General features: G+C 39.4%; 2 protein-coding genes across 2 annotated transcripts in view; one reads left to right on the top strand and one right to left on the bottom strand.

Annotated features, from left to right (window-relative positions):
• The window catches only part of ptprea (protein tyrosine phosphatase receptor type Ea), a 58,550-nt gene extending 36,135 nt beyond the window's left edge, over positions 1-22,415 (bottom strand). The window contains exon 1 of the mRNA XM_085360886.1: positions 22,356-22,415. The gene's annotated coding sequence lies outside the window, so the exon portion shown is untranslated. The remainder of the gene's footprint in view (positions 1-22,355) is intronic.
• Positions 22,416-23,720: 1,305 nt separating this feature from the next.
• Positions 23,721-25,018, top strand: clrn3 (clarin 3). Its single transcript, XM_085360885.1, has 3 exons — positions 23,721-23,961; positions 24,418-24,603; positions 24,741-25,018. The coding sequence occupies exons 1-3, from the start codon at positions 23,730-23,732 to the stop codon at positions 25,016-25,018; spliced, it is 696 nt and encodes a 231-aa protein (XP_085217011.1). The 5' UTR covers positions 23,721-23,729.
• Positions 25,019-26,436: the final 1,418 nt, after the last annotated feature.

The raw sequence follows: 26,436 nt of genomic DNA, 5'->3' as shown, positions 1-26,436 counted from the left end.
GTGTGTGTGTGTGTGTGTGTGTGTGTGTGTGTGTGTGTGTGTGTGTGTGTGTGTGTGTCTTCTTGACCATGTCTACATGCCTAAAAGCATTGAGTTGCTGTCACATGATTGGCTAATAAGAGATTTGCATTATCCTTAACAAGCCATTTAATATGTGTACCTAATAAAGTGGCCGGTGACTGTGTGTACACACATATGCACATATACACACAGACACATCTGTGAGTAAAATTTACGTTTTAAATGAGCAAACTGTTTATATGACTCTTTTTAATTGTATTTCATTCGCCTAAGCACCTTAAATTATGGATTGAATTGTGCATTTAGCCCGTCTGTAACAGCAAAAAAAAAGAAAAGAAAAAAAGGATCAGTCTGGACAGCCTGTCAACCAAATTTTCAGTCACACAACCCAGACACAACGTGACAGACATAACAGCTGCCCAAAAAACCTTTACAAATCCTCAGTTCATTATAAGTACAGCATGTAAAAACAGTTATTATTCAGCCTTCTATCCAATAATCCGACACACATCGCCACAGTGGCAGTGTCTGTCTTCCCTTCCTCCTCTCACATCCTTCCCAAAGTTGCTCTCCCAGGAGCCTGGGAGCACCTCAGACAGAACTGGGTTAAGATTATACAAGATCCCAGCTGAGAATTCCCTGCAAAATATAAACTCCGTGAACCCCAAGTGGTAAATATTCATGAGAAACAGAGAAACAGTGGTATTCCAGCACGAGAGGGAGCAAACACATCGCCACACACAGGCATCTACAAACCATCTTCTAGTACAGACAAAGCCAAAACAACCGTGAACAGTAGACTGACATTATAGGGCATGTAAGAAACATATACACCTACACAAGGGAGGAAAAAAACTCTTGAGGATTTCTCATGCTATATGTGTGTGTGTGTGTGTGTGTGTGTGTGTGTGTGTGTGTGTGTGTGTGTGTGTGTGTGTGTGTGTGTGTGTGTGTGTATATATATATAACGGTATATATATCTGGCTACAGCACAAAAGCCACAAGTCATGTCTATCTGCGCAACCTTGTCTGGGAACTGAGATGTTTCACATGCTAGAGAGGAAAAAAACCACCAACGCCTACACGTTTTTCGCAAGAAAACTGCCAAAAATAGGGAGTGGGAAGGAATTTTTAAAATGTCTAGCTGTGATTTAATATATAACAATAACTGTTCATTTATCCACTTTACACTGTTGCTACTGAAAAAGGGGGGAAAAAAACATAGTTCAGGCTGTCTATCAGATGCCAACATAAAGATATGGATCAAATCAAATCAAAGTATCCAGTAAAGAAAGTCTCAAAAGAATAACTAGTCACTATTTTTAATTAAATTTAAAAAAAAAACAAAAAATCTTATGTAATCATCTGTGGTTACTGCGGGGGGGAAAACCATATGAGTGTGTACGTGAGCCTTGTAAAAGTCTTTTAAATGATTAGTAAGAGGCACAAGTGCTATATTTATATCTAATCTGCTGCATGTCTAGAATACCTTTCACAAAACTAGTGAAAGGTACATTCTTGATGTGGTGTGCACGTACATAATCCTATCCAAAACCTCAACACCACTGTCCAGCTTGTGGGGTAAATCTAACTCTTTTGACCACTGGTCAGGAGTACTCCCCAAGCATCACATCACTGTCATTGTATGCAGCCGACTCAGAAAACCTGCAGTCCACAAGCAGGAAGAGAAACAACAGATCATATCCTGTGTGTGAACTGTGGTTTACAGCAAAAAGTGGGTGGGGGTGTGTAAAATTAGCTGGACTGTGAGAACTAAAAAGAGTGAGGTTGAAAGAAGAGACAGAATGGCCAATCAGATGAAGGAACATAAAAGAACATGGGGAGGAAAAGCGCTAGAGCCATTATTGGTTCAGCTTTGAGTGACTGTTGAGTGTAAAAACACTGACTAAACTAACACATCTCTGCCTCAGCATTGGCTCAGCTGTACAGCATATGAAGCCACGTTATAAAACCGAATAGCTCAATAAAACTGTGTACTTTTGAGCTATGACAGTAATATTTATTTGTGGGTGTGCCACACAGTCATAGGCCAAGAATTAGTTGTCTAAGATTACTCATGTTGTAATAAAATCGAGTTAAAAAATACCAGACGAGTGACAAAAAAAAAGGCTAAATTGTTCCAATACACACAAGCAAAATCCTAGGGGTTTAAAATTTACAGACGTTTCATCATAATGATCCACTTACCTCAGAAGGAAAAAATAGCTTGACTTTTAGCTGCTACATACTGCACAATGTTCACCGTGTATACAGGCTGCATACAAAGGCTGTATATAACAGCTTGTACATTTTTTGTAGCATCTAGTTTAGCGTTACAGCCAAAGTCATCATGGTTTTAGAAGTAATGAACATATTGTAAGCTTTCTTAGCAATGAGCATATATAGACTGTGTGCAAACATTTTTTCTGGCTTTTCTACAAACATGGACGTCATTTGGGTTTGCTATGCTTTTGGAGACAGACTCAACTGGCCATTCAAGTTAGTACACTTAGTGTTACCAAGTGGGTGCAAATATTCAGTTTATTACTGCAATCTGGGTGAAAAAAAGCTGTCTGCTGCAGTTAAACCAATGCCACAAGAACGCTTAAACTTTTTAAAGTAAAGTTTTACAGTGGGGCAAAAAAGTATTTAGTCAGCCACCGATTGTGCAAGTTCCCCCACTTAAAATGATGACAGAGGTCAGTAATTTGCACCAGAGGTACACTTCAACTGTGAGAGACAGAATGTGAAAAAAAAATCCATGAATTCACATGGTAGGATTTGTAAAGAATTTATTCGTAAATCAGGGTGGAAAATAAATATTTGGTCACCTCAAACAAGGAAGATCTCTGGCTCTCACAGACCTGTAACGTCTTCTGTAAGAAGCTTTTCTGTCCCCCACTCGTTACCTGTATGAATGGCACCTGTTTGAACTCATCATCTGTATAAAAGACACCTGTCCACAGCCTCAAACAGTCAGACTCCAAACTCCGCCATGGCCAAGACCAAAGAGCTTTCGAAGGACACCAGGAAAAGTATTGTAGACCTGCACCAGACTGGGAAGAGTGAATCTACAATAGGCAAGCAGCTTGGTGTGAAAAAACCAACTGTGTGAGCAATCATCAGAAAATGGAAGACATACAAGACCACTGATAATCTCCCTCGATCTGGGGCTCCACGCAAGATCTCATCCTGTGGGGTCAAAATGATCATGAGAACGGTGAGCAAAGATCCCAGAACCACACGGGGGGACCTGGTGAATGACCTGCAGAGAGCTGGGACCAAAGTAACAAAGGTCACCATCAGTAACACACTACAACGGCAGGGAATCAAATCCCGCAGTGTCAGACGTGTTCCGCTGCTGAAGCCAGTGCATGTCCAGGCCCGTCTGAAGTTTGCCAGAGAGCACATGGATGATACAGCAGAGGATTGGGAGAATGTCATGTGGTCAGATGAAACCAAAGTAGAACTTTTTGGTATAAACTCAACTCGTCGTGTTTGGAGGAAGAAGAATACTGAGTTGCATCCCAAGAACACCATACCTACTGTGAAGCATGGGGGTGGAAACATCATGCTATGGGGCTGTTTTTCTGCCAAGGGGACAGGACGACTGATCCGTGTTAAGGACAGAATGAATGGGGCCATGTATCGTGAGATTTTGAGCCAAAACCTCCTTCCATCAGTGAGAACTTTGAAGATGAAACGAGGCTGGGTCTTCCAACATGACAATGATCCAAAACACACCGCCCGGGCAACAAAGGAGTGGCTCTGTAAGAAGCATTTGAAAGTCCTGGAGTGGCCTAGCCAGTCTCCAGACCTCAACCCCATAGGAAATCTGTGGCGGGAGTTGAAAGTCCGTGTTGCTCGGCGACAGCCCCAAAACATCACTGCTCTCGAGAAGATCTGCATGGAGGAATGGGCCAAAATACCAGCTACTGTGTGTGCAAACCTGGTAAAGACCTATAGTAAACGTTTGACCTCTGTTATTGCCAACAAAGGTTATGTTACAAAGTATTGAGTTGTATTTTTGTTATTGACCAAATACTTATTTTCCACCCTGATTTACGAATAAATTCTTTACAAATCCTACCATGTGGATTCATGGATTTTTTTTTCACATTCTGTCTCTCACAGTTGAAGTGTACCTCTGGTGCAAATTACTGACCTCTGTCATCATTTTAAGTGGGGGAACTTGCACAATCGGTGGCTGACTAAATACTTTTTTGCCCCACTGTATATAATGTGATCGATTGTTTATATAAAAGGTTCTGCTCATAGGCACTTAAATGATTTCCTGCTTGGATACCGATTGATCTAATTGGCCTCTTCTGGATGTGGCCCATCTTTCCTCTGTCTAAGCTAAAAAGATGAAAGAACAGCTGTGGAAAGCATGGTGTAATAACCTGCAAACTTAAAAGCACTCAAGTCAACTGTGGGATCACCATGCAACAGCTGGACACCCCTATATGGTCCTAACCAAAGTGTGTTTTCAGACAGGAAGTAGGAGATGATGGAAAGAACATCCTGGAAATCTAAGTCAACAGGATATGGATGATTTGCAGGATAACGTTCAATGCACTCAGGAGCAATGAGTAGCCTGAAAAAAAGTTCTGAAACCTCTTTGAATCTTTTTCTTCAAAAGCATCAAATCAGCTGATCTGGTTTCGAGCAAAGCACAAGTAAATATTGCAATCTAGTCATCAGACGGAGATAACCTTGCATCCCCCACCCTACTCTCCTTCCAGGAAGGAGTGATGTAAATGTTCTGTAGTGTGATCACTTGACATGCAACATGAAACGTGTAGGAGGAGATCTGCCCCAGCCTCGAGGGCTAGCAGATCAAATATGCAGGATGCATGGACCACAATGTCAATAATCCTGAAAATAAAAATAATGATAGTGTTGCATCCTGATATCCCAAACAGACCTGAGAGATTTCGGCCTAGTTCTTCAGGGTATAGCATTTACTGGTTGCCACAACTTAATTAATATCAGAAATAGGATTTCTTCTTGGATTGCAAATCATACAGATGCTCAGATTACAGATGCAAAGCCACGGCATGTTACTTTATGCTGTTTTTTTTATCTGTGTTGCAGTGACCTACAGGGAAACAAAGAGGTGGGAGAGGGGCTGCTGTACCCTCTTTAACAGGTAACAGGAAATTGGCCATTCAGCATATCAGCTACATTAGCTGCTCCAGTCAGCCTGCAGACTGATGGATGGCAAGTCACACTCGAGCTGCGACACCATTGATTTCCTCCCCATAAAACCCAAGACTGCTGATTCAAGATAATGCTACATTTTTAAAGGCTTTGCTGTGATATTGCTGCGATAAATTCAGAAGATTAAACTGATAAACAAGCTCAGACACACTGACCAATGAGATTTATTTCCAGTATAGTGATTTATTTGTCTGGTGCTGTTCATTATTTATTTACAGTCTATCATCAAATGTGTACTTTCATTTCTAGTGTGCTTTCCGCTGACTTCTAAAGAGATTATTCACAAGGCTGGAACATTCCTGCTATGAAACACTGGTGTTGTTGTCAGTAAACTGGAATGTTTCCTAGTAATAAACATATCGAGAGCCTTCATATTGTGTACTCCCAGTGAAGTACAGTCCCACTTAATGACATTTTTCACAGTACTTATCATGTCACAAAGTATTATGCTTCCACCGAGCTTCCACCGATTAAAAACGTCTTAATATTATCAGAAATATAACACAATACTTTGATTTTTACAGCACAATAAATGAGTGAACTCAGTGGTATTGGTCGTCTCCTTACTGCAGTGGTCTTGGTTTGATTCCAGGCCTGGTCAGTGCTGCATGCCGCCCTCACCCTCTAAACCATTTCCAGAAACAAAAAAGGCAGTATGTGGTGAGTGCAGACACTCTTTATACAAGCACCACAGAAGCTTGAGGTTCACTTCCTGACAGCAAGAACATGAGCTCATTTGTTTGCTGTGTTTCATGTAGAATACAGTGCAGTTCAGTGTGCGTTTCATTTTCTAGTGCATGGACAGTTTTTGTGGTTGCAGGTTTTGAGTCGAGTAAAAATGCCATTTATTTGATTAAGGGAGACTTGTTGTTGTTGGATGCTCGTAATAAAAACAGCCAAAGTTTAAAATAATGTAGACGTGATCGTCGTGAGCTAACTCAGTCTTCATACTGCTTTGAACGCTCTGTTCAGGCATTCTTTTTGTTCATTGCGCTCTTTAACATTACTGCGTGTGGATAGCTTAATTTGGTCAATGGTTCCCTTAAAGGGTAAACGGGTTATTTTGAATCATGAAAATATGCTTTAGTGGAGTTTAACAAAAAAAATAGGTTAAATATGACCTTTTATTCTCAATTTTAAGCGTGGAAAGCCGTTTTTATGAATACCAACGTGAAAACATATTGTGGCTAGGCACAGTGTTATTACTAAGTTGTACCCAGTCATCAGTCTTGACTTTATTAAATAGGATGTTATAGGTTGCGGGCTTGTCAGACAGTCATGCTATCTGTCACAGGGATTACTGGTGTGAATCGTTGCGAAGAGCTGTAAACAAAAGGCCCCACGTGCACAGCTCTGAGAACAGAAGATAAGAAAGTGTAGGAGGGATTCTGGTTGGAGGGGGGGGTTACTGATCACTGTGCCAAGCTAGGAGCTGTGTGATGGATTTCGCACACATCTTCTCATCTATCTCTGAATCCCTTTGTGATGAACAAAAAGCAAAAGAGCCCCCTTCTGAGTGCATTCTGATGAAGAGGAGCACTATTTTACCATTCATGTCATTTGCCCTCAATGCACATTGTGCATGGGTGAGCAAACACACCCCGTGGTGCTACGGGGTACAATTAATGTTTTTCAGGCACATGGGTCTCATGCTGGAATATTTTCAGGAATGGAAGAAAACCAAGGACATGAAGCATTTCTCAAAGCTGCTAAAATTCAAAGTGAATCTATGGATATATCTGGCAAATCCAGCAACAACATAGAGGTGCATTGTCTGTCGGTATCGGCAAGTGCAGCATCTTGGCGGTACAAAAATCTGAACAGAGTAACGCTTGCCAAATGACATAAGCTGAAAGCAAGCCCCCTCCATTTTTAGAATTAGTGACATTACACAAGCAAATAACAACAGAGATGCCATGTCAGCCTCTCTGGAGGGTCAAAAATGCACGGATTAGACTGTCATTAATACTGAATCTGGATTATAACAATCCTGAGGCAGCTCAACTGCCACAGATTACTTCTATCCCAGCAAGGGCAATGACAGACAATGGCACTTTTTGTTCTCCTAGAACTGACAGTACCGCACAGTAACAAAGAGAGACTCATTTCTAATAGGGTCAGGAGTGATTAGACAAGCGGCAGAACTGGCAGCTCATAGAGAGACCCAAGATCTCCCAAAATCCACTAGTATCAGACAAGATTTGTCAGATCGATTGATGACCTAACTACAATTAGCCTATTAGTGCAGCTTGCCGTTGTAAAACAAGTTAAATTATCAGCCTACCCTTTGAAGATGTTTTATTACAACATGACGCTGTAGTGGAAACAGATTTAGTATTAACACAACACATCTTTGCAGGACCACTTAGCTTTGATACAAATGGCACCCGTCTGTCTAGACATCATCACATATCTTGTGATGACAGCCCACCCATTTTGGCTATTGTGATTGCAGTCATGCTTTTGATGCATTATTTATTAGCCTCCCACAAAAAAGTCTAAGAATTTTACCCTCAGTTCTAATAAACTGAACCACAAATTTAAACGCTGAAGCTGATTACAGTGTCGTAACGCAGTTGTTTACTTTCCTACATCCTTAAAGCTCAGAAATATAAATGACACAAAGGTCGCCTTTACAAAGTATTGTGTTGTTCTGACATAAACAGCACCCATTTTCCTTTCTTATGGCTTCAAAGAGACATGTAAGAAGAGGGAACTGGGAACAGGATAATCTCTAGCATTAAAACAAACTCTTGTTCTAATATCTGGGACTTCATTAGCATTCTTTCACTCAAACTAAAAGGCGTTGTTTCAGTGGAAGACACAAGATAGAAGGAAACAAAGTGGAGATACAAAGGGTATCAGAGGGAGTTGGTACAAAAAAAGGCATGAAAATCTAAAGCCTGAGGAGGTAAAGAGGGGGAAGTGAGACAATCTCAGAAACAGACAGAGAGAGACAAAAAGAAGGAAAGAAAGAGGGAATACAGATCAGTCAGTGTGACCTGTCCTTGCCCCACAAAAACAAATGACATCAGGGTGGCTGCCAATCAGCTGATGTGACTCAGAGAGGCTGTCAGAATTCACTCCAGCTTTATTTTCCTGTTCCTGACACTTCCCTGTAACTTTTATAAAAAGGAGACAAATGGGTAACTGTAATCACACTGCACATTATTGTAAACTGAACTCAGCTAACAGTGTTTTAATTACTGAATTTTTAAAAATCTGCCTTCTGATAGAATCTAATTGTTTCATTACAATAAAAACCCACAGCCTTTTTATTCTTTGTGCAAAAATATAGCTTATGTAAACCAATCCGGCAACCGTTTCACTCCAATTCATGCGCAGACACATTAACAGCGAGAAAAAAATGCAATTACTCTGGTTAATGTGGCTTGCTTTAATTAGACGCATCTTTGGTGACAATGCAAAAACCATCACAAATGGCAGCGCAACAGGAATTCTCAATGACTGCCATTTAGAAGCCGACAATCTCACCGTCCTCTTATTGAGTGGAATCACTGTTTAGCTTTAGAGCAAACCAGAGATGAGAGGCCGGCTTTTGTTTACTCTTGTAAGGAATCAAGGACACAGCATTTCTAACGTTTTGTGCAAATCAGCACAGAAGCTTGAAAAGTGACAATTATTCAGGCAAGGCTTAGCAAAACGATCCATTTTTGTTGCATTCTGAACTTTTAGCAATTTAATCGTAAATATCAGATCTGTATATTTGTGTTATTATTTTGTAGCTCGACTATGAGTTTATCTGAAAGTTCAAAATTTGATTGTGTATAAATGAGATGTGAACAAAACCCTTTGTTTAAATTGGAAAGGGAAATCCTCTCAGTGCTACACACTGGGGAATGCAGATATAGAAAAAAATCATTTCTTGTGAGAACCCAGAGGTTGAAAGTAAAACATGCCCCTGCTAATCAAGTTCTCCTCTGCTCCAGAACAACAATTTGAACACGTTTTAATAGTCGGTTTCTATAGAAACAGATCAATGCTGATTTCAATGATAAAATGCAGTTGAAGCCCTTAAGAGAAAGTTTTACTATTGCAACATCTTTCACTAGAAATAAAATACAAATTAATCAATTCTGTAATCCACTGCGCCTGAATTAACATTTCAATGAATACAGTAGGGGGCATCATTTCCTTGAATGAAAAAGGTTTTTTTTGTTTTTTTTTTTAAAAGCAAACGCCTGAATCAGCAACTTTAACCGTCTTCTAATGATATGCAGTGTGTTTGAGAGTGAGATAGATGATGTGCTACAGATATCTCATCTATACTTGACAAACTGGGTGTGCAAAAGTGAAAGAAAGTCTAGTGATAAGGGCCCACAGTAGAATATATTTACTGCATATTAGTAAATCCAGACAGCAAAACTGTGTGTAATTATGACATATTTAGTCTCCTTAAACAATGTAATTTGGAAGTGTGAGTGACAATTAAACTCTCTAAACTTTAGAGAGACCAGCATATGCCATTTTCAAATACGGACTGCAGCCCTGAACTATTCTAGATGTCACCCAACAGAGGTGCTGAGGTGTGAAGATGTGAGAAAGCAAATGTCACGTGAGGTTTGATTGGACATCAAACGGTCTTCAATCTGCAAGCTCCCCAGCACCAAAGAGCGCGTGTAAGCCAACTGAACACAATAATTAATTATCAGTTGAATTACCAGTGAGAAAGCAATGTTGTGTGCGCAGTTTCCTGCACATCGTCTTGCCAGAACTATCACCTAAACCAAAACTGAAAGTTCATGTGTGAAAAAGAGGTTGTTCGATTTCTTATTTTGATTTCTCAGCAATCAAACTACTGTAATGTCAAATTTAGAACAGGGAAAGTTGCAACTCTTCACATTTAAAAGCAAATATTTGTGCTTTTTGTGCAATAAAGACGTCAAAATTGGTTCCTTATAAAAATGCTTATGGGGCATATGTAGATTTGCCAAGTGCTAACTAACTGTATACATAATTCTCCCAAAAAAACCCCCACAGAAATGAATTCAGGATCAAAATGTAAAAAGGCTGGCATCCCCATGACGTCTCTGGGGGAGGGAACCCGGAAACAGAAACCCCCCGTTGACATCACCCCAGCAGGATTTAAAGGAAACCTAATTGGACATATGCAAATGAAAGATGTGTTAAAAATTCCTCTTTATCATTGGGGGATGCATTTTGGCACCAGTTACCATAGCTCCATAAATTTCATCTTCCCCAGCTTGGGCTTGTTGTATGATGTCAAATGTGCATCCACTCCCTATTTTCTTTCTCTCTGCGTCTTCATTTCCCTTCACAGCGTACACCCAACCCCCTTCCATATTTTGACAAGAATCAATTACAGACACAGGAATGCAGGATGAAATGTGTGGCCTGGAGCATGTAGGATTTTATATCAGACCCCACACCGGTATGGTAGTAACGACAAGGGTGGGGAAACTATAAAAACAACCCTCTGCTTCACCTTGATTACCACGCTAACGTTTCCAGTAGCTTGATATTTCTGGTAGCCAGAAGTATCAAGCTACTGGAAGTGCACTAATGAAAAACAACCAAGCAGATATGTAGGAGTTTTGGCTTTTTTACAGGATTAAAGTGCACAAGCGCCGAAGGACCAAACACCTGCTGGTGCAGCTACACATGAGAAACAGTGTGCCACTCAAGCTGAACATGATGAAAATGGACTCCAACTAGTCTGCACTAATGAGTTTTTGCAATGAAGCTGAAGGCATCTCTATGGCTAACTAAGCAGCTAACTAGTCCCCTGCTGTGGCCCAGCTGCTGGATGCGATAGTACAGCGATGAACTGGCAGAAGTACAGAGCTCTTTTTATTTATTTCCTCTTGTAATTTAGCCAAGTTGGACAGACATCACTGATGGCTCAGAGCGCATGTGTCAGATTTGGTTCAAAATGCTGCTCAGCACACAACAGACTCAACATTTACCTCGTATCAGATTCGGCCCAGCAAATAAACACCGCAGCAATGCAAAAAAGGTTAGCATTTCTTTGATGGCATGCTGTGCTTCAAAGAAAACCAGCAGTCCTAGCCTCTCTTGTCTTCCTCCTCATCTTACAGTAGGCAGTCATAAAAGACTGCAAATGAGGGGGTTTCTCAGTATGTTCAGAGAGCAAGGCGTTTTCCCTCTCAAGGGAAGACAGATCTGATGATCAAATCCTTTCCTGTCTCCTTGTTGAGCCCCTCTCTCTGCAACGGAGCGCATTTCCCTCTCTAATGCCAGCCATGTGTCACCCACTACTGCCAAACTGTTTTGATAAAAAGCCTAACTGCTGAATGTAGGAAACAAGGAAACAAATTTTAGATAAAATCCATATGTTCAATATCTAAAACAACAGAGTGGTATAACAATGATGAAAAGCAAACAAACACCCTTTTCCACTTCTTTTAATGCATTTAAGCCACAAACATCCCCAGGGAAAATAATATAAACTGTGAAGCATAAATGAGGTCGTGTTTTCAAGTAGGACGAATGACATTTGCAGCCGAATAACAAATTTGTTATTTTGCAAAAATAGGCCATATAGCGTAGCAGCATTAAAAATACATACCCCTATGGTGTATATTTGTCTTTTGCTTAGTCTCCAGATGCAGAGAGAATGAACGTGGGGAGGAAGAAGTTTCGAACAATCCTCAGTTCACCAGCGGTAAAATAGACGTTTGTGTGAAGAGCCACCCACTGACTAGGCTTGGCCCACAAAGAGACTCACTGTGAAACTCGGCCCTGAGACACATCATTATTATGATCACCCTGATCTCCAACCTCATTTTACTCCTTGCCATGATTCTCCATGAGAGAAACCACTCTGCTTTTTGATGACTGACTGTGATCCCTGCTCCCTGTTAACTGCCACACAACTATCTAGCTCTATGAGACATTATGAAACAGGCAGGCCACGAAAGCAAGCCGCCAAATACAGGAGGAAGCAGTCTGCTAGCACGCATTGCTCACTTATTATCACCATATGTTGCAATCACTGTATCTCCAGGGCTTGTAGTGCATCAGTGAGTGAGGTTGTTATCAGCTCTAGAGCAAATGAAAAGCATTTCCTTTACATCCAAGTTGTTGGCTCTGGAATACGATATGCATTTTTTGAAAATGATGAAATGTCATTAGAGGGGGATGCCTTAGTTTTACTTTCCATACAACAGATTTTTTCAGAATAAAAGCATGCTTTTCCTAGCCAACAGAATGTATTTAAACTAATGACATATGAAAAAAAATACACCAACATAGTGTTGTTTTGTTTTTTATTCTCACAAAAAAACATCTTTTTGAGAAAAGGTGCAGACAGAGCTGAAATAACTATCTAATCTACCAATCAAGACACTGAATCAGCAACCATTTTAGCGATCAGTTAACAAACTGAATCATATTTTAAGCAAAAAGGTCAAACATTTGCTCTTTCTAGCTTCTCCTCTTTGAGGCTTTGCTGATCCTCTTTCCATTTTTCTGTTTTATATCAATAAACATCGGAGGCATGATCTAAAAGACAAAGTCACATTGTAATTTGTATTTTGTGTACCAACATTCTGAAGCCCTGAGTTTAGCTATTTGACTGTTGCCCACCACATTTGGATGCAAACATTTGACTGACTGTAGCACTTGGTAGCTGAATTGTTAGCAAGATGCATTCTTTACTTCGTATAATATTAAATCTTTATTCTGGTGTGTGGCTACCTTAATAGGTTGCTACCACTTGGCCAGGCAATGTAATTCTGAAACACATCACATTGCCTGGCCAACTGGTAGCAACTTGTAAAGGTAGCCACATACCCTGAATCATATTCTTCTTTCTATTTTATTGTAACTTTTAATTGTAAGTTACAAAATAAACATCATGTTGTATGAAAAAGACTTTTTATTGAGCATATAAATGTATAAAGAAGGTGTTTACTGAAGTTATCATTTGTGAGATATAGCTACTTTTTGTAAAGTTTATAATGTAACCCAATGTTTATTTTAGGTACCCAGCATTTAAAAATAACAGATATTTAGCTTAAACACAACAGTTAACCTGCTGATTGAAAATAATGAGTAGAAGTCAAAATAACCAGTTATAGTTTTATAATATCACGAATAAACATTTTTAAATTAGATTCTTAACTTTTACAGCGATGCGATTTGTGGTTCTGTGGCTTGTCTCCACTTTTGTATCTCACTTGGCATCGAAGCTGACAGTAATTATGAAAAACAAATGTCCTTTCATTGTAAGCAAATGGTGTAGATGTGGCTTTGTCTGTGACTGAGCACAAAAAAGCTTTGGCAGCGTTTGGGGGAGTGTTATTGTTGACAGTGTGCTTTCCCAGTGGGAAAACATACTGCATGACCAAATGTTGCAATGATCAGACACAGACAGTACGGCACAGTTTTGCTCATTAGCATAAAAATCTTTCTGGATACAAATCAAGAGAATAGACATGGAATTATGAGCTGCAAGTCATTCAAAACACTCTAAAGTCTAAATGTTTCAGCAGTTATAGATTAGATTTCCATAGCTGAAGGTCAGTGGGACAAAGTCATGTCATGGCACGTATTTTCTTACATAGATGAATCAATGCAAACTACCCCCTAGAGCACGATGCCTTCTATACTCTCACATCTAAATTATTATTGATGCCTTTGCAAACTGGTGATTTATTTTCTAATGGAAAACATCTCTTGTGATAACACCTCAAACAGCTATAAGCACATTTTTGAGGAGCAGACCAGTGATTATATTACCCTGTAGAATTGTTACAGAAGGGCTGGAGTGAAAATATAGCACATGCTTCATGCTTATCAGCACACACTACATGTTGGCTAACCCCTGACTGTTGTTTCACTGCAGCATCGAACTGCTGAAACTCATTTCAACACAATCATCATAGTCAAAAAAAGAAGAAGCCTCGACACTATCCAGCCTCCCAAAGTCAAAAGTTAAAAGTTGCTTTTAATGAACGAGATCCAGCCTTGTTCTACACTCCACATCTTTTCAGCTCGACACAAAAACTGACAACCCAGATATTGAATTAATGCTCGTCTCTGTCACTGGAGGCCTTCGTGATGATCAGCACATTTGCATAGAAAAATAAATAAATAAAATAAATATGTAATTTTTTTTTTTTTTTTTTTTTTTTTTTTTTTTTTTTTTAGTGTGTTGTTTGTTTGCTTGTCTTAGTTTGTTTGTTTAGAAACGGATAGAGAACTGACAGTATGATTATTGCAGTTGTATATTTATTTATTAATGTTTCTGTCCATCCAAAAATATTAATAAAAAAAAAAAAAAAAAAAAAAAGATCAGCACATTTGCAATTTTTACAAGTCTCAGCATACCAATGTTAAAAAGAAACCCAGGAAAGGCTGTGACTCTGAAGGAATAAAATAACAGCGTGACTCTGATTTTTTTTCTTCACATAGTCAGCTAATAAAAAAATTACTTGTGTGTTAAAATAGTTGTTCTGTAGTTGTTGTGAAGCGATCAAAGAAAATAAGCCATCCTTTTAAATTACCCCATTGTATTTGGGTGAAATTGTTTGCTGGTGTTATTCCAGTGCCATCAAACTGCATCATATTTCTGAAAACACACAATGAAAATATTGAAGGACTGACATAATGATCACAAACAACTCCCTGTGCAGCAGCCTTGAAAGAATGAATAGGAAATGAGCTTCTTTAGTAAGCATCCATTATTCATTAAGCACTGTATTCCTCCATGTCGACACCCTCTGTAGTGACACAGCCAAACCATTATTTCCTCATTCTCACCATCACTCACTCTTTCTCTCGCACCAGTTACACCCAGCTTTCATGTTATCGCCATACGATCAGCTCCCAAATGCTTTACACTAGATAAACTCTACAACATGCAACAACTAGTAAACTAACTGCACTTGATGTTAGCTGAAAGAGTAGAACCCGGCAATAATGTTTTAGTAAAGACAAGAGCCACTGCAACTGAGCAGTTTATGGCGATGCAAAAGAAAGGCTATTGCATATGCTGACATATTGCAGAGAATAAACCTACCTGACATTATACAGGACTGATAACATAAGTCACAAGATCGTGTGAGCCCTTTGTAAATTGTGCTGCAGAAGAGATGAGATAAGTTAATCATGCTTTCTATATGCGCTATCATCACATGCGACGCAGCCACTTTTAGACTCAATTAAAAGCCACTTAAAATGCATCTAAGCAAGAATATGGAAGTTCAGTACAGGTTGAAATTTAAAAAGAAGGTAATTCCAGATACTATTTAGAAACATCACTAATCTCCACACACAGACAGGGGAAAGGTTCAGTTTTGCGTTATTCTTTTTCTTTTTTTTTTAACTCTGGAGACATTGCACATTATCATAAACATCGAGCTATAATGGAATGTGTAGGTGTAACATCTGTGGACCCAAGATGACTGCATCTTGAATCACGCTAAGAATAAACAAACGAGCCTGGAAAGATATCCTCAAAAGCCGAGTCTTTTTTCTTCTTAGCTGCCAATGTGAACCCAGCCTCTACACTGCCCTTTGTTTTCCATCGAAAATCTAATATTTGTTTTTCCAAGTCATCCATTCGGATAAAGTAAAATGGACTGAACATGTTTTAAGCCAAGAGCGGTATATGTTTGCTTTCCCTTCAGCTAAGTCACGCCACAGTGTGCAGGGAGTTAATCTCTTCTGGGCTCCACCCTACCTGCACTGAGCAGGTCACCGATTTAGGAAGCCATTTTTCAGCTAAAAATGCTTAATTTTTATGTTAGAATCATATCTTAAGAAACTGGCCAGCTGAGCCTTGTGATTATTAAAAAATACATTTTGTCCATCTGCTGCACTTCCTGCAAAACACAAGCCAGCACCAGCATAAAGACACTTAAAAGATTATAGAAATATGTGTATACCATTGTCCAAAAACCTTGTCATCTAAAAGCGTTGTGGTCTACTTTGTAAAGCTCTTATGTATCAACTTCCATAAACACAACTAAAAAACTATGCGTTGTCTGGGGTAGGTAACACCCGCATTACTACTTGTGGAGTGACATAATTCTGTATGTCCCTGGGCTATATTCTCTTATTCAAACCAGGTGGGCCGAACCTAGCGGTCTGTATCCTAAAATGAATAGTAAGGATCATGAGATGGTTACATAATAATTTTTTTTGCACAAACTCAGTTTTAGTTTCTCCTGAGGCTCCATCTTTGAGGTAAAAAGCTTCCTTACTGATGCTTACAATCCAGGGTCATGCTCAGGATGTAACCTGTGATACACCATCACAAGTAGACATTATTTCATACTAACTGCTAAGTTGTGTTTCCTGTCCTTGAATTTTTCCACTGCTGTTTCTAAGAGCACAAAGCCATCACAAACCCCTGTTAAATTAGCAGGCTAAACAGTTTTGCTTGAAAATGACTCACATGATTAATCAGTTATCATTATCATCATGCCAGTGAATAATCATTGTAGGTACACATAATTGAGGTGCATAAATGAGACAGGAAGCAGCTCTTTTAGTGATTTTGTTTTTTTCAAGGGGAGGGCCTAAATAATATAATTTTAAAGTCTCTTCTTTTGTGTCTCATGTGTTCAGCTCCACTGTTTTTTCACAGGGCCAACTTACAATCCTCCTTTGAACAGAGGTGAGTGAGCTCCGAAGCATCTGAAAAGAGGCAACTTTGATCTCTATCCAGCTGTTTCAATGCTTCAACTATCCAGCTGACTCTTTAACACAGCTGACAGTAAACAAAAGCAAATTTCCCCAACTTCAATTTGGCCTTACAGGGACGCTAAAATACTTAGATTCTTATCTATCCCACTGAAGCATCTGATCAGCCACAAAATCCATTCTTGAGCATGGCAACAACATCCAAGACTGAGTCATAAAGATATCTTCAGCCACAAAAACAACAAGGAGTCATGCAGCAAGAAGAGACACAAGCGACTTAGAGCAACTTAACACTATATGAGCAAAAGTATTGGGTTAATCTTTGAATTCAAGTGTTTTCTGTCTAATTGCCGCATGTGTATAAAATCAAGACCCTGAGCATGCAGTCTGCCTATGCAAACAATTGTGAAAGAATGTGTCATTTTAAAGAATTCAAAGAATTTGAGTGTGGTACTGTAACAGGATGCCGTCGATGCAACAAGTCAGCCATAAAGTGCCAGACCATATAATGTTACAGAGCGGGTTTGCTGAGTGCTGAGGCACATTGTACGTAAAACGCTCCAACACTCTGCTAACTCAATAACTGAGCTCCAAACCTCGTCTGGTATTAACATCAGGAGAACAACTGTGTGCTGGGAGCTTCATGGCATGGGTTTACATGGTATATATGGACTTTGTTAATTCTGCACTGGGGGCATTTCAGTGATTACAGCAGCACAAGGGTCAGGAAGAAAAAAATCAATTAGAGATATATTAAAAATATAAAAATAGAATAATTAAGCAGACTAGTGTACCATACTATGTACAAATGGTTACTATATAAGACAAAATACACTAAAATATCTTTTTACTTGCACATAAGGTGCAGTGGAAGTAGTAATGGATACAAATGTATTTTTTAGCTTCTATTTATCCTATGTGGGTGTTGCACAGTCTGACTGCTGTCGGGATGAAGGACCAACGAAAGCACTCTGTCCTACAAAGTGGCTATAGCAGTCTACAAGTGAAGGAGCTGCTCAGGGCCTCGTCTCATGCAGTCTCATGCAAGGCATGAAGGGTGTTGTCTGTAATGGACATCAGCTTAGCTAACATCCTCCTCTCACCCACATCCTCTATATAGTCTAGAAGGAATAGCCAGGACAGAACTTGCCCTATTTACAAGGCTATTTTCCTGTCCTTCTCTATGCTATCAGCTCCCCAACAGACAACAAGATTGCAGAAGCCGTCATTGTGTCGTAACAGGTCCTCAATAATGTCCAGAGAACCCAAAAGACCTCAGGCTGCCCAGCAGATGGAGACGACATGTGGCCATGCCATGACGGACTAGGTCCTGGAGATATGATACATAATGTGTAGTGTACTGGGCATTGCTGTGTGATACCCAGTACTTTTGCTCATATAGTGTATGATTACAGAGAAAAGACAACAATAGCAAAACAAGATTTCTTTAGTAGAAATCCATTGCCAGGGAAAGTAGTACACACAAAAATTGAAAAACAAAAACAAAAAGCAGACCAATCAGGAAGTGGACGTGGCTGTCTGCATCACTGTTTACAAAAAGTCTGCGTTTCAGTCAGACAAAAACAATCTTTAACTTTTCAGACTAAACGTAGGCCAGCAGCATTTCTGACAAGTCGCTCTTTTTTAAGGATGCCTAAAACACAGTAGTGGTGTGTATACTGGGCCAAAATGTACTGAAAGTTACACACTTTAAAAACAAAAGTATGTTAGCAAGGCTGTACCCTGAACTACATGCCAAATTAGGCTATTACAAAAAAAAGGAGCGGCAACCTTGAATGTTAACATGATTAAATGTTTTTCACTTATTTTAAAAAAAGATGTTGAGTCTCTTCGTTTCCTTGCAGCTGTGCTGGTCTGGGGTGTAACAGATCAGGTGGTGAGGACTGTTGTGATTCAGAAAGATACAAGTGCAGGTACCAGTTTGTTCAGCTTGCAGTTTGTCTGCCCTTGTAGCAGCCACGTGTTTAATCCATGTAACAAGGCCTCCTTCCATGGAAAACCCTTTGTGTGTCATTTAAGTCCCAGCTCACTGAGGTTACAGGCCTGTCTGTATCCTACCAAAGCCCTACAGCAGGAAGCAAAACACCACTAACATGCCGTTTCTGCTTTTTTAGTTTGACTGTTATGTCAGTGCTTTCAGTTACAGTTTGCTTTAACTGTCGATTGAGCTCACATCTAAAAACAGAAGATCTATACAGTTAATCCTCCCCATTACTTTTCATTTATGTATTTGGATGTAAAATGGAATAGCAGGGTTAAAAGCAAGGGTTAATTTTCCATCTTCTCTCACTGCATGACTAAAGATATGTTTTCTCATTATTTAGTGTTTTTCAGGATGAAGCCAACATCTAGAAGGAAGACTGCAGGGTTTGAATTCTGCAACATTCGCCGCAAACACAAACAAGCCTACGATTGCAACATGCTGCAGCTTAATGGGATTCAATAAACTTCCACCAAGGAAAGCAGAAAAAATAGCAGGTTGGATACAAATACTATCTGCATCAAAAGGAAGATCTTACTGTGACAATTCCCATGCCTAATTCATTAGCCCTTTTTCAAGGCTATGATCATTTCCGCTGGCAAATATCTGATGAGTTCTGGGTCAGACCAGACTCATCCCTAAATGTTTCAACTTTATACCAATTAGTTCCTTCTCCGCCTATTTGAAAAGAGCGTGAAAAAACATGTGCTTGAAAAAAAAAACCTTCAAGCAGAGTGCAGTTAATGTATTTGCAGTCTAGGAGAGAGCACAACATGATGTGTCAAAGTTAAGCATTTCCAGAACTTAAGAGAGAAGTGGCAGATAGTTGAATTGGCAATTTAAGGTTTATATCCAGCAAGCTGTTAGAAACTACAGGTATGGACATCACACTCCTACCCACCTCACTTTGGATTTCATTAATCATCACATCTGTTCATTTCACGCAGCACACCCACACTAAAAGGCACTTACATTCACCACATTCCAACATACCATGTTTTCAGTTCTATCTATAGCAGAGCAGAACTAGAAAAGAACATCTTGGCGGTGATAAAAAACACCAATTAAATGTAAGCTGGCAATAACTGCTGCAGCTAGTAACTGTTGAGTAGTTACGAGACCAAGGCGCTATTACAAACAACATATACGCGCTCTCACACTTATTTCTCGAGATATAACAAAGAAGGAGGTACAGAACATACCACGGACAGGGCCTTTTGATTATGCCAGAGATTAACTTACATCCGGTATCCTTCAGCAGAGCAAGTACAAATTACCCTCAACGAATAGCGTTTCGCTCGAGTCAAATATGAATAGCAAGAAGATGAAAGCCAAATCAATCTGCCAGCAGCACTCAGCAGTCAAATGTTATTTCTTCCCGCGGCCTTACACAGACTCATTTGTCTTGGCGAGCACAAACTATTTGTTTATTTCATTGCATCCTCATTAGCTTCTGCCAGAGCAGTGTCAGAATCTTCCTTGGGTCTATGCTGTATAATTTAAATGAAATTCAGACACAGACTGTCTACATAAGAGACAAAAGAGAAGATAAATGAGCATTAAGGAGAACATGTTGCATGACAGCTGCATTAATATTGAACCAGCAGAATGATGCAAGGTGTGTTACAAAATAAAAAGAAAATGAAGCAATACAGACACATTACAGTTTATTTTTCAAATTTAACAGAGACCCTTTATGCGTTTTCCTATTTCTGTCATACATATAGAAGATATTCATATTAAAAAGCTGTCGGTATGTGCAGTTAATCACGAAGAATAAAAAACCTCGGCCTCAGACTGCTCTAGACAATCTGTTTCTGTCATCCCAGTCACAAAGCTCCTGCTGGGAGCAGAAGTCCTGGCCACTAACAGATCAAACCTTCTGTTTGCAACGGGCGACCAATCAGGAAAAAAAGCTGGCTTAAAAGGAAGAAGATGAAAGTTTAAAATGGCTTGTTTCAGACAGCGTATGACCTAAGGGTTTGCACCAAGGCCTTATATAAAGTGAATACAGAATACAGTGCAAGAATCGAGCATAATACCTTCCCTCTAAGAATTTTTCTCTGGTTTCTAGAGAACATGTAATTGATTTGTCTTTCATAGTCTAGTAGCAAGAAAATCTTGGTAGGTCCTCAAAGAACTAACCTTTGCTTGACAGAGTATTCAGGTTTGTCTGGCAAGATCCTTAAGCTCCTTTATGTTGTAATGAACCAGATATTACAGACATTTGTTATTTTCGATACTAATCCAAGTTCATTCTGGAGGCGGCTCTACTCAGGCTGTAGAACCTGGCTGTGTCAGGATGACTAACAGACTTAATACAAGTAACAGCACCTCTATAAACTTGGCTAATGTTATGGCCCAAAATAGTGTGTAGTGACAGTACAGTGGCAGCTTGGTCCACTGTAGGCCAAGCAAGAAATGAAAAATGTGACATGAAAAGCATGTAGAATTAATTTCAGTGCAAGACTACAAATCTGTTTCTGCGTGGTGTTTAAACTGAAGTCCATCCATCAGTACAGGATGTCAAAGTGACCGCTCCTGTTGAAGGTCAGCAGAGCACAAACTCAATTGTTTCTCGGTTCATTTAATTTTTAATTTCCATGGTCTGATAAGAATCAAATGCCAAATACAGCACAGCATCTTCCCCCTTGCATTGAACTGGCAAACTGCCACAAGCAATCTGCTCCGGGGATGCTTATTTTTTGCTGGCCCTGACCTCTAACCTCCCAGGGGAGAGTTCTTCCCTTTGGGGATTAATGTCATTTCTGGTGATCATTACATTAAAACCAATGTTCAAATGCTTCGGAGCCAACAGAGCATTCAGCAACCAAATAACATTAAACTTGAGTCAAATTTTAACCTGACTCAAAAACCTGGGTCCTCCTATGACTGCAAGTCTAAGGAGACCATTCATGATATCTGAAGTAGTAATGCAGCCGTGGTCACCGACATGCTGAAACTGGCACAACTGCAGCCCACGTAAGAGTCAGCTAGCAAGTATGAAGACAAGAATGATCATTTTTATTGTTATGGTTTCTAAATAAAAACATGACGGTTAAACAAGGTAGAAGGGGGAGACTAAACCCCAAGACAGGGGATCAGGATAAAACTCCAAACGCTTGATCCATTAACCCATATTCACTGACGCACCGTGTTGACAGAAGTCGCTGCAGGTTGTCAAAAGGAGAGCTCAGAGCATTTAAGCACACGATAAACATGGTGACTTCTACGAGGAATTCACTCACTGCAACGGTAAAGCTGAATGCGCACCTGAAATGGACGCTAAATGTGAAAATTCCACGCGCTGCTGTGCGTAACGGACAGGTAACACGGCGTTTGACGTGACTGGGAAAATGACTGAAAATTTGGATGTTTCCCTCACCTCCTCGATATACAAGTGTCCGGGTGCAAAAAAGACGATGCAATGCCATAAAGGAATCTCATCACTCACCTTAGATGGCTTTAATATTCAGTCCTGAGCGCAGATTGTCTTGGAAAAGCCGAGGCGACGCTTCAGTGTTGCCGCCTGTCACCGGGAGGGAGGAGTTTGTGTTTACTCCAATATAACAGAGCTGTCAGCAACCGCACGGATCCTCTCTGTTTTTGGCGAAGAGAGGGAGCCGCAGTCTGGCCACAAACTTTATTACAACGTGTGTGTAGGACTTCTGCATTACAGATTCACTTTTTTTGTTTGTTTGTTACAAAGTCGTGTGGTTCCTTCTGAAGGTGTGCTTTATCTTAATAGGATTACATTTTACAGTTAATACTAGAGATGAAACGAGGGGGATTTGTGATTTAAATAAAGGGAATGAATTATGTATAATTTTTTGAACTGCAACAATGGGTGATAGACCGACACAAGAGTCTTTTGTTAATATGAGCAAATACACGTTCAAAGAATTGAATGCGTCATGGTTTAGGGGAATGGAAAAAAATGATTCTCTCGATCATTGTAGCTGCTTATCTGTCCTTATCAGGAGGCATGTATCCCTGCCCTGAGGTTTATAGCTCCAGTCATACTGGAAAAGCAGAACACTCTTCCTGTCTATTCTCAGAAAGCAGCAAATAGCAAAAAACTGTGAAATGTGATCCACAGTGAAACACGCTAATCTGATTTCTCTGTAATTTTGACATTTTATATAGTGTAAATGTGATTTATAATCTGTGACACTCCCCTGATAGCTTTAGTGCTTTATTGATGACGTATGCGTGTTATTAAGTGACAGCCCTCTTCCAGTAATTTTCTTTCTCATGCAAGATAAATAATTCATCTGCAATAAGTTTTATTGCCCTGCAATATCAAGGAAAGGACTTTGAAACCAAAGGCTGCAAACGGTTTTTTTAATAAGTCCAGCAGAAGGTGTGTGAAGTTCCTGAATTACAGGATCAAGAATCCTTGAAAGATTTGACATATTTCTTTTACATGTTTTGAAGTTGTTGGGTTTTGTTTGGCTCAGATCTTCAGATTCATCATCTGCACTTTACAATAATTTACTTCAAAAACAAATAAACTGTATATTTCTTCTTTTCTTCTTTTTTTTTTTACATGACAATGGCATGGCACCAGTATTATTGTTGGTGAAACAGGTGTCTCTACTATGACAACCAGCTCCATGTTTCCCTTCAAACCAAAGGTCGCAGCCATAAACATGACATTTTATGACCAGCTATCTATATTCCCCTCCAACAAGGAAGGTAAATGAGAATTACTTAGAGAATCTTTAGAGGCTCAGAGGACCTTGATCTCATTCTGTGGCTTCACCAGAGCTTTAGAGAAGAAACTCTGGGATTCGTGTTTAACTAGTGTAACTGGAATACAGTGATAATGCCTTCCACAAAGAAGACTCTGCATTTCATATCCAGTGCTTTGGCTACATCTATATCTGTTGGGATTATTGGATATGGCATGTCAACAAAGTGGGTTATAACAACCATGGAGTGCGCACAAAAGGCTTCTGGTTTGTACAATGGATCTGCTGAGATCACCTTGGCCCTTTTTGATGGAAGATTAGAGAGATCCTCCTGCCCCTTTTTTGGAGCTACAGATAGATTTCAAGGTAATTTTCAAAAGCCCCGTTCAACCAACTAGAAACAGACTCAAACAACGATGTTCTCTCATATATCTCCACAATGTTGGCTGTTTTTATTTTATTTTAATAAATTTCAGTCGCTGACACATCCTACCTTCAAGCAATGGGGAAAATTTAATTTAATTTGATTCATTTTGACCACCAGCTTCTGGTCTTACTCTAGAATCTGTGTCGCTCTTAGTGTGCATAATGAAAAGAACACACTGTCAACAGTTTTTCCTTCTGACACAAGCTGTTATGATTAGAAGTCCCAGACAGATATCTCAAAATAAAGACAAATGCTATCAAAACTTCCATCGTGAAGGAGAATTAGATCCTATGAAACTGCTCAGGCAGTTTTACCAGCCTCTTGTACTCAATAAACATAGAAGTTCAGTACAGCATTAAATGTAGGACCATAATGACCTGTGTTTCTGTGTTTAGTGATTCCTACATTGGCAGGAAGAGAAGTTGCTTCAGTAGTCCTACACGGTCTGGTTTTGTGCCTTCTTGCCCTCTGTCTGCTGTTTTCGGCATGCAGCATCCTCATCTCTTTCTACAACAGTGTCAGCAATCCTTATGAAACCTACATGGGGCCTGTTGGAGTCTACATCTGCAGCTCTCTCAGTGGTAAGTGACTGATATGTTATAGCAGTAAGCATGTTGCACAAGCGGAAGTGCTGGGGCATTTCCATGAAAAAATAAGGTGTGATTTTTGTTCTATTCTTTTGTTTGTGATATTTCTAATGCTACTTATTCTCCTGCAGCATGCTTGTCTGTGATAGTCCTCATCCTGTTTGTGGTGAACATCAGTGCGACCAATATGGCAGAAACCTTTGTAGAAAAGTATACTGAGGGTTTTACAGTAGACCTGAAGGGAAAGGCTTCAGTGATGCAGGTAGGATATTACCTGGTCATCCCTTACACAGTGCTCTCTCTCATTGCCATCGCCTTGATCTACACATATGAACATGCAGCCTACACACGCAAAAAAGAGCAGCAGAAGCCTACAGAGGATGCACCCATGGACTTAACAATGTATTAGTGCAACAGAGACCATGGAGTTTTCAATAGCACTGATATATTAAAGACTTTCTCAAGAAACCTACTGTAATGAAAGATAACCGACTGTGGTTATACACAGTAAGGTCTGGATACACGGTAAAGCCTTGTTCATTGTATGATAGATTTATAATATTTAGTCTTACTATATCAGGAATAGTCTGGTCGGATCAAGTACCTTACACTTAAATGTCATGTTTTGAGCAACAATTATGTAATTTCAGCATTTTGATCAAATTTGATATCAAGGTATGACAGTGCAAAGTGTTTGCTGATACAGTAAAAATATTACCATGTAAATTTCTTTTCATTCATATGTTTTTGACATGAAATTCCATTCTTAAAAAATAACTATTTATTCTGTTTGTTTGTTTTTTTAATTTTGTGTAATCTTTTTGGATTAAATGTATCAATTTAGTTTGTTTTTTCTTTAAAAAAAAATCATCATTGTAATATAATCATCACAAAACATGCTTTACAGATCGTCAGGCAGACAAAACCTCAATGATTTTACTGTGTTCTGTGTCCATTAACATCAGCTTGCAAAATAAAACATTAGAAAACATGAATAAAGTGATGAGATTGGATTGATTTTACTTGAAAAAATGAATTTTTGCAATTTAATGTTATACATTTACTGCGGTACTGCATTACAGATTCACTACGAACAAGCAAAATGATTACATTTATTGGAAAAATCTAAAGAGCGAGTCAAAAAAATGGATGAACCCACTGAGGGGGGTTTTACTGATGTCTGCTGCCCTCTATCTCTGAAATTATGTAATTGCAAAGAGATGCCAACAAGTCAACAGTTTCAACCGGGAATAAAAGAAAAGGGATTTGTTTTCAGTTAAAGTCTTTCATTTGCTATTATGTATTGCTGGCACAATCATTTGAAGGCTCGAATTTATCTTTAGAAGGGAGAATTAAGGCACACCCAGTCTACCCAACATGGATTAGACCACTGGTACCCACCTTTTCATTGGTTCTGGTCCACAGACCTGCCAATAAACTTGATAACTGAAAAGCAGCATGTGTTCTGTGATACTTATTTCTTCAGTCAGTTTCTATATTACCTTTGGTTCTCCCTGTTTCAATCAACTGCATTTATCTAACTACTGTTTCCACTTGGAGTCAGTGTGAATATATATTTACACCGCACATAATTATTTATTCTACTTTCCAGTAAATGTGCTTTGCCAGCAGGTAACTACACAGCTACTTACCTTCTGAATTACTACAGAAGCCATATGGATTACCTTTCTTACCTTCATCAATTCATGGCTCACCAGTGAAGCGGTGCTTAAGTTGAGCCCTTTAAACTCCAGTGATGCATTGCATCTTAACTTATCCTTTTCCACGTGAGACCTACTACAGAAACCCCTGATGAGAGATAAAGAT

The sequence above is a fragment of the Diplotaxodon limnothrissa genome, linkage group LG8 (genome assembly GCF_057381915.1).
Source record: "Diplotaxodon limnothrissa isolate DT_005_m linkage group LG8, D_limnothrissa_male_GT1.1, whole genome shotgun sequence".
Lineage (NCBI taxonomy): Eukaryota > Metazoa > Chordata > Actinopteri > Cichliformes > Cichlidae > Diplotaxodon > Diplotaxodon limnothrissa.
Note: the sequence above shows the minus strand (reverse complement) of the source record. Positions and strands in the feature narration are given on the sequence as shown.